Source organism: Dromiciops gliroides, chromosome 5 (assembly GCF_019393635.1).
Source record: "Dromiciops gliroides isolate mDroGli1 chromosome 5, mDroGli1.pri, whole genome shotgun sequence".
NCBI lineage: Eukaryota > Metazoa > Chordata > Mammalia > Microbiotheria > Microbiotheriidae > Dromiciops > Dromiciops gliroides.
Window position 1 is genome coordinate 220332409 of NC_057865.1, and position 9614 is coordinate 220342022.

Below are 9614 nucleotides of genomic sequence, written 5' to 3' on the forward strand. Positions count from 1 at the left end.
AAATTCCTATTTTATACTTGAGGAAACACAGTGACTAAGTGACTTTACCAGGGTCAGACAGATTAGTAAGAGTCTGAGGCCAGTTTGACTCAGGTCTTCCTGACTCCAGGCCCCATCACTCTGCACTGTGTCACATAGCTGCTCCTGACAAAACATTAGTTATAAGATCTTCCATGTTCCCATTTCTTTTAAGTGCCATGATGTTAAATGTAATTGATAACAAAGTCTAAATTCTCCACATATGCCTCCTTGGGCTATTTGATAAATCTTGTTAATGTCTCTTTTTCCCTAGTGGTGGAGGAAAGGTAACATCCCATCAGTCTGAGGAAGGACCAGCTAATATTTCAATGAAAAGGTGAGGTATATTCCCTGAAAGTGATTCTGTAACCATTAGTCTACAAAGAAGGCAAAACTCCCTTTCCCCTCTAAAGCTTTCCCTCTGGATGGCCTGGTCAATGCCTTCTTGCCACTAGAGGGCAGGAAAAGCCTTCTTGAGAGAGCCCAGGGCCCTGCCCTTTCCTGGTAGAACATTTGTCTGGGGGGGGGGGGGGAACAAAAGGAAGGAAATGAACATTCACAGTCCAGAAATTCAAGGGCCAAAACCCACAAGGCCAAGGTCACTTTAAAAGCGTCATAGTTCTTTTTAAAGAGATTGAGAAGGCAGGCGCCTATAGGCCAATCCATTCAAGTACGGATTTAGCTGTGCCACCTCCATTCTAAACCATGTGTTACCACTTTTTCTCTTTCATCTAAGCTGGAAAGAGTGGGGTGAGTGTTTGCTTTTCTTCAGTAATTTTGTATCTTTCTGTTCCAGCAGATGAGAATAAGATAGATGGGGTGAGTGTGCTGAAGGCCAAAGTGGGAACTCTAACCGTGTGTCCAGTGGATGGAGGAAGCAAAGACCATTGGAAGGAGTCTGATAGGTACATTGTATTCCCTGCCTGACCCCCAAGTGTACAGCAGGAGGAAAGATGTTTCCTTTCTGTCATGGGGGGGGGGGGGAAGACAGTGATTGATCACATGGAAAACATGATGGCCTCATAGCAGAGAAACTAATTCCCAAAACAAACCTTAAAAAACCATTTATTGCACTGTAGGATTTAGAACTGTTAGAAGGTCATCTAGTCCAATTCTTACCTTGGAGATGAGAAAACTGAGGCACCAAGAAGATCCTCTCTACTCCTGGGCAAGATATTTGTCTTCTTATGAACCCAGATCTTTGGTGTTCTCCAGTATTCCATACCTGTTCAGGTGTGGCCTCTTGTTGGGTGTCTCGGGCTGTATCTGCCAGAGTTGAGTGTCCACCGGGGCTAGAACCCCCATAGTTACATTTTTACTGAATTTGATATCACTGTATTAGCAAATTAGAAATCTCACAAGGAACAGGTATTTAAAGGGGATGTACTTTTTTTTTTTCTTCCTCTCCCTTTGCAGGAAAGATGGCAGAAAAGATCAAGACTCAAGACCTGCATCTGAGCCAAAGAAACCTGAAGAAAATCCGGCCTCTGTGAGTGTTAATGTGTTTATCTTAAGGTTTTTTGTTTGCAGTCATCTTCCTGAAAATTCTGCTTCTCTGGGACCTTATGCCTTTGCTTGAATTGTGCTAGCTTACCCATGACAAATGTAAATAGTGATTTTTTTTAAACTAATTTTAATTTGTTGGAATTGGCAGGGTGTGTTATGGGGATAGGAATGAGGAACACTAACAGGAAGTGCTTAATTATCTCTGCAATGTAAAAAGATATCCCTTTTCCCACCTTCTGAGAGAGGGGAGAAGAGCATTAAAAAGAAGAAAAAAAGATACAAATGGACAAGTGTCCTAAAAGGCAGAAACACAAGAGGAGATGGCTAGCAGGCACCATCTGACTAGCCAGGGCCCATTCACTAGGGTACAAATACCTTTAAAAATACAATGGCAGAGAATTTCACCAATTTTGTCTCATAAGATGAGCCCAGTGATAGTGAGCTGTGACTGAGAAAGCTCATCATCCCTACATAAGAAAGGATCGTGTGTCTTACCCACACTGTTGCTCTGATTTTTACAGAAATTCAGTTCTGCAAGCAAGTACGCAGCTCTCTCTGTTGATGGTGAAGATGAAAATGAGGGCGAGGAATACAACGAATAAACCTCCACATCTTGTGCTTTCTCCCGTCTCTCGCCAACCTGCAACATTCGAGAGCAAATCAAACCTATCCAGACAAGACAAATAAAACTCACCATCTCCTGGAGACCTTTCTTAACTTTTTTTTTTTTTATGGAAAAAAAAGGAAAACAAAATGAAATTCTTTGCATGCTGCTGCAGCCTTTAAAGTATTAACTAACTGGAGAATTTCCAACAGTGTAGCCAAGAGAGAGGGAGAGACGTACAGCTTTTTAAAGGAAGAGTTTTGGTGTGTTTTAGTAGCACCACATAACTAACTGCCTGTATAATTAGTGCCTAGGTCCTCCTTTTAGGCAGAAACGTTAATGATATTAATGAGTTGGTTTCTGAAAGCTGGTTGGGCAATAGGACAGATACAAGGACAGAGGTGGGTTTCTCCCTCTTAATTCTTGCTATCTTATTATGGCATTATGAATTCTGAAACATTATCTGAATAAACTTCCATCCTTGAAGGTAGGATAACTAGTCTCTGAGGTTATTTTAGTCTCCAGGAGGCTGCAGCCCTCCTCTCATTTAATCCCAAGATGTTGGGGGCCAGTAATGGAGGGAAGTGTCGTCCAGTTTTACCCCCCAAGGGGGGTGGTTGGGAGTTGGTGCCAAGAGGACAAGAAATACTACTTGGCAATCAGATGTGGTGGGAAGGAAAATCTGGGTCTGAGGGTGATGTAAATCCTTTTGGACCAGATAACCAGTGAAAGGTTAGAATTTCCAGGAGACATAAGCAATTATTTCTTGGAATGTAGGTGTGGGCACTTCTAGATTCATCCATAATCTGTTGCAATCCTGAATTTTAGGAATTTTCAGGCCTTAAGTACAGTTCAAGTCTTATGTACTTCCCTTACTACCCACTCCCCTTTTCTGCACGTCTCCCACTAACATCTTCTGTTTATGTCATGTAACAGTCATTTCTTGGGCCTCAGATTCCAGGGAGCTGTCAGGTGAGGAATCGAATTGCTCTTCCAAAGCAAAAGAGCTGCCCACTGCTCCCTTTTGGCCCCTCTTGCTACTCCTTGTTCCTCACCCCTGGTCTGTGCCAGCACCCAGCTTCCTTGATCCCTTGTGAGCACCAGCAAACTGGAAGAGGTGATCTTAGGAGGTGAATAAGGAATGGATTGATAGAGGCTATTAAAGCGGTAGCCTTTCCCCAGCCATTTTCTCCATTCCTTGATGGATGTTGTTTTTTAGGAGTTATCCTTCTCTCCACTGGGATCCCACACTAATATTCAGATTTATTATGTGGCCTAGACCAGTGTGTGGCTTTTTATCTTCCCCTGAGAGAATAAATGATGATTGTAAGAGAATTACTCAACAGGGCATTGGTTTCTGTTGCAACACAAAAGACCATTGTTCTTGATTTTATGTGCAACTTTGTAAGGGTCAGCTTAGTGTAGATACTTTCTTCCCCCTTCCCCAAATATTAGCATCTTTGAGAGGAGGAGGCCATCCCAGTCTCTAACCCTTGCACAGCTCTTCTCCAGGCAGTCTTAGGTTATTCCCAGCCCAGCCAAGTCGGTATTTTTGTGCTGGTATTTGTGTGGCTGCAGCAGTGGGTATATTGAATCATTTTATAAGGTGGAAATAAAAGGTAGACAAATTGAATAAATTACTAAATACAAGAAATTGGCATGGATTGGCCATTAGCTAGGAAGTGGACATTTAGAAGGCATATCCAGACTTAAAAAGTTACAACCCATTTGCCATAGGTGTTGATAAGGTAGGGTTTGCCCTCTTCATTTCTACTCTCCTTCCAAATAGTTGTATCCAAGAAGCTGTTCTCTCCACTTCCCTTCTTGCTCCCTCTGTTAGACCAGGTACAAGGATTGACTTGCGTCCAGCACCTGAAGACATGTAAAATTTGTACAAAGATATCTTCTATGAAAATGATTTGTAATCTGTAGACTTACTACCTGGGAGATGTCTTATGATGTAAAATCCCCATCCTTTGGGCTGTGGGATTTGGTGGTGTTTTTTTTTTTTCCGGGTTTTTTGTTTTGTTTTGTTTTCTCCAAATAAACCTAATCTTTAAAGTTCCTTTTTAATGCTGAAATTCTTTTATTTGCACACTTAGTGCTTATAAATTTTTAGTACGTGGGCACCTACCCCCAGTTATTGAAAGTTCACCCTATTCTTTTAAAATTTGCAAATGGATGCTGTAGACAGCATCTCATTTAATGCTCATTGAGGACATTTCAGATGGCCTCAGCCCATTTCCCATGGTGTTGCCCTTGTATATCTTTTCCAAGGTTGTCCCAGCCCATTTCCTCTGTGCTATTTCCCTTGGTCATACATGAGGGGCCAGGAGTTCTTGAGAGTGTGTGATATAGGGGCAGGATAGTCGTGACTTTTTTTGTCTCTTGTTTTTATTTTATCTTTATCTTCAAATCCTTGAGAAAAGGATACCTTCTCCCCTCTCCATTAATTGCAACAGAAACCAGAGGTTGACTCTGTGGGTCAGCATGTAAAAAGCTAAGATCCAGGGTCCCAACCAGCAACACCATGTGTGACAAAGTCAGAGGAGCCACCGCCCTTCCATCAGATCGAGTGGGAATTGTCCTGACAAAGTTTGTTTTGTTGGAAGTGGGAATGGACAGGTTAGAGATAAGTCACTCTGGAGAGCCGCAGGAGCCTAGAGCCACGGACTTCCCTGGCCACTTCCCTACCTGACTTGCCAGCATTTGCGGTTCCCTCCCTCCCAAGATGGGGAGTGGAACAGCCAGCCAGCTAAGGGAGAGTGAGAGCCTGAGGTATTGAGTAGGGAGAAAACACCTTCCCCTGCTCTTCAATCCAGCTTTAGCTACTTCTAAATGTTTTTCCGTGGCCTTAGCAATATTGGCCTGGTCTTTAAGGATTGGCTTGGTAACAGGTAGCCATGAAGAATGAACCAGTTAGGAGCCAGGATCCCTGGTCCTGGTCCCAGATCAGCTACTTAATTGCCTTGGTGGCTGGGAATGTCACAATCACTATGGGTCTGTGTCTTAATCTTTAAAATAAAATGGTTAGATTAGCTCTCTCAAGCCCCATAGAGCTCCAGATTTTGTTCTCTCAGAAGGACTGTTGTAGGGATAGGGCAGTCTTCATCAAGGTGATATACCATGTCTTTGGGCTGCTAGGCCTACTTTCTTTCCCACTTAATGGTCACCTTCCCTTTCCCCCCCTTCCCCCCCCAAAAAAATGTCCAGGACACAGTGGTCCCCAGAGCATGAAGTCGGGGGCGTTGTCTTAACTCCATCAGCCAGCAGCATCTGGTTTCCCAGGGCGCTGCTAGGGTTGCACATCTGCTCCTAGAAAGTATTTGCCAAATAAATTTTGTCTCCTGGCAACAATATGGCCCGTAGGGCTGGGGGTGGGGTAGAGGGACTCCACCTTCCTTACTCTGGATCCCAGCTCCAGGAGGCTGGGGGGGGGGCGGTTAGAAGGGATGGAGGGGGTGTAGCTGTGTTGCTCTCCACCCGCCAGGCTGGACAACCTTCCGTCAGACAATGCAGCCTCTGTCTTCAGCTTGGAGATCCGCCCCTGAAGCCAGCTCAGCCCCTTCCCCTCCTCTCCCCGGTTTCCCTCTCTCAGCCCCTCTGCTGAACTCCCCCCATCCCAGCCAGTGGAACCCAGGATCCTCACCAATCTGTGGAGGAACAGGACGAGTGCTTGTGGGGAGATAGGTGCATACTCCAGATCATGGAACAGGGGGTTGTTCCTGCGGTGACAAGGTGGGCTGCCCTCTGTGGAATCAAGGTGAGAGGATAGGTTGGAGAGGGGGAGGTTGGGCTAGCTTGTGAATGCCCCCTCATGGACTGCTTTATCTCACAACACTGGATCCACCACCTCGCTTAGCTCTCTTTTTCTCGATTCTTCACAGCTCTGAGCTGAGATCCAGAAAGCCAAGGTTCCTCCAGCTCTACTATCTCCCTACCTACTACCACCACTCCTTGTGTCTTCTCCACCCCCCACCCTCCTTGTTCTCATCCATCCTCCCTGTAGAGTCTCCAGGGTGAAAGATCCACCTCCCACCCCTCGGCCCCAGATTCTTTGTCACTTTCGCTGTCCCATCTAGAATGGAATCTCTTTGGAAGAGATCCTTACCTAGAGCTATCCTCTGTGACTGGCACAAAAGATGACCCTTTAGCAGATGAATGAATGAATTTCTCGATGGGGTCTGTAATAGTGTACTAGGAGGGAGAGGTTAAGAGTGTCCCTGAAGAATGTGAATCCAACTTTCCCCTTCATAAATTATTACAGATGAGGAAACTAAAACCTCAAGAAGAGAAGTGACTTATCCAAGGCCACACTGCCAGCTAATCAATGACAAACCCTAAAGTAGGGCAGGGAGTATCAAGTAGCTTGTCCTAACTATTCATAAGAAAAGCTAGAAGGAAACTTAAAGGCCCAGAAAGGCCGACTTGCCTGAGGATCAGCCACACCACTAGTAAGTGAGGCAGAATTTGAGACAGCTGCAACACCGAGCTATTAGCTCTTACCTGGGTTAACCCCCCCCCCCCACCCCCCAGTCCTGTCTCATCCTTCCTGTTCAGCCTTTTCTGTCCTCCCAGCCCCTCTTCCCTGATCCCCCATCCTCATTTCTCTCCTCTCAACCTCTCCCTTCTCCTGTCATAGCCAAACTGGCCAAAATTACTTTTGGGTCCATCTCCTTTAGGAATAATGAGAACTAAGGGTCCCTAGACCCCAGCCACAACCACAAGCCCCTCTGTTATGGGCCCCATGGGTCACCTCTGCACCACGTGTTACTTCCTCCAATCCAGCTCTGAGTCAGGGACTCTCCCGGCCCAATTGGCACAGACCCCGTAGTCCTACCCCTTCATAATCAATACCAGATTTCTCATTCCTGGCCAGAGACAAAATGAGGTAGGAAAGAGACAATGACAGAATAGAGGCAGGGATAGCCAGATAGGCAGAACTTGGAAATGGTAGGAGCTCTCTCCCAGGCAGACACTAGGCATACATCCATGAGCGTCCATTTCTCCACACCACATATTCTCACTCTAGCTTTCGTCGTGGAAACTCACGTCAGGGAGAACTGTGGCAGATAAAGGAGATGAGACCCTGGGGGCACTGATGGGAAGACAGCCTTCATTCCTTGGCATAGGCCAAATCACACAATTTTTTGGTCTCACAACTACCATCCTAGTACAGACCCCAACTTCTTATTTGAATTATTGCAATAGTTTTCTAACTGGTCTCTGCCTAATGTCTCTCCCCTCTCCAATTCATCCTCAAGCCAGATGCCTAAAGCAATAATCACCCTCATATTCAGTAAACTCCAGGATCAAATAGAAAGTCCTGTATCTGGCTTGGAAAGCTCTTTCACAACCCCTCCAGTCTTCTCATTCCACATACTTCTTGCTGTTCCTCACAAAACAACCCAACACAACTGCTTTTGCTTGGGCTTCCCCCCCTGCCTAGTGTGTTCTCCATCTCTTCCACCTCCACATACTCAAGGATCCAGCCACACGAGCCTTGCTTGCATAAGACCCTCCGTTTATGGACCTCATGCCTTTGCATTGTCTGCCCCTTGCTCAGAATGCCTCCCTGCTAGCCCCACCTCCTGGCCTCGCTGGTATCCTTCAAGATTGTTCAAATCCCCACCCACAGCTGCTAGAGCCTTCCTTCCCTCTGAGATTACCTTTCGATTTTAGACTGTACACAACTTACATATACCTAGTTCTTTGTTTGAGACTTTTTTGGTTTGTTTTGTTTTGGATTTTGGAGGCAATCGGGGTTAAGTGACTTGCCCAAGGCACACAGCTAGTAAGTGATTGGATTTGAACTCAGGCCCTCCTGACTCCAGGACTGTGCTCTTTCCGTTGTGCCACTGTACCTAGTTATTTACATATTGTCTCCCATTAGAATGTGAGCTCCTACAGGGCACAGAATGCTTCTGTCTTTCTTTTTTTCTATATTAAGTGCTTCATAATTGCTTGTTGACTATCATTAGCAAACAGTTTATACTTAAGGAAGAGGGTTAGACGTCAGGAAGTCCTTGAATGTGGGATGAGTCTCTTTTCTGAACGAGAGAAGGAAAAGGCAAAGGTTAGGAAGGAGTCTTTAAAAATAGGAGTATCCAATGATTGGGATGGGGTACGAGACAGTCCTGCTCAGAGGGAGTTACATGAATTGACCTCTCTAGGTTCTCTTCTTAGCATGTCCCTTCCCTGGGCCTTTTTAATAAATTCTCCTCCCTGATGAGAAGGGGACACAGGGAAAAGTGGAGAACATCCTGGCCGAGGAGAGGAAAAGACAGCTCTCTTCCTGGGTCCTCATCTCTGTTTCAACTCAGTTCAATGCAACAACATGATTTGACTTGACCTAAAAGCAGTGGCATGATGGTAAATGTTTAACTTGGGGATGGGGGGGAGTACATAAGACAAACTATTAAGTTTAATCTGCATTATTACTATTCTCTCAATTGCTTTCTTATATCTAGACAATCAATAAAACAAACCCCGATTTGTAGCATTTGCAGATTTCTGAAGTAGAAAATATCCACACTGAAAATGGAGGAAAGGCAAGAGCCAATTAAAGCTGGCACCAGCTCACCCCAGCCTGAAAGAAACACAAATGTTTGGCACTCAAGGCTCTCCATCATCTATTACCTTCCAACCTTCTCATGTACTCTCCTAAACTAAGCTAAATTATTCCCTGGGCTAGGAGCTTTCTCCTCTGTTCCCTAACCTAGAGTTTATACTCTTATGGAATTCCTACCCATCTTGTGTTTGAATATGTTTTTATGTGCATATGCAAATATATGGATGGGAGACATATGTATATTATGGATAGGTATATATTTTATCATTATTAATGCCTTTGGGGGCAGCCAGGTGGCGTAGTTGATAGAGCACTGGCCCTGGATTCAGGAGGACCTGAGTTCAAATCCGACCTTAGCCACTTGACACGTACTAGCTGTGTGACTCTGGGCAAGTCACTTAACCCTCATTGCCCTGCAAAGAAAAATTAATGCCTTTTGCCCTTTGTCTTTACACCAGTCTTTTCCTATATTTCCCAGATCCATATTGAGCTCTCCCTTATGACCAGAATAAACAAGGAAAAGGGTCTGATACAGGGATTGACAACCTATGCAATATTCTGTACTAATAGCCCCCCCCCCATACCTCTCTACTATAAGGCAGAGGCAGGGAGGGGTGTTTCATTATCCTTCATTAGTTTTTCCATTACTCTGAGTTCAATTTCATTTTTTTTAAATAACTTTTTTTTTTTAGTGAGGCAATTGGAGTTAAGTGACTTGCCCAGGGTCACACAGCTAGTAAGTGTTAAGTGTCTGAGGTCAGATTTGAACTCAGGTACTCCAGAGCAGTGCTTTGTCCACTGTGCCACCTAGCCGCCCCTAAATCACTTTTTTTTAATGAGCAAAAATCCACCTTTTCTCCCTCCCACCCCAATACTTCCCTCTACTACGATGAATGAAAGAAAAACAAAACTCTT

General features: G+C 44.8%; 1 protein-coding gene across 1 annotated transcript in view; it reads left to right on the forward strand.

Annotated features, from left to right (window-relative positions):
* Positions 1 to 4193, forward strand: part of EIF4B (eukaryotic translation initiation factor 4B) — a 40391-nt gene extending 36198 nt beyond the window's left edge. Inside the window, 4 exon segments of the mRNA XM_043965982.1 lie at positions 293 to 352; positions 813 to 923; positions 1435 to 1507; positions 2046 to 4193. Of these exon segments, the coding sequence (XP_043821917.1) occupies positions 293 to 352; positions 813 to 923; positions 1435 to 1507; positions 2046 to 2126 (325 nt within the window). The 3' untranslated portion in view covers positions 2127 to 4193.
* The last annotated feature ends 5421 nt before the right edge of the window (positions 4194 to 9614 follow it).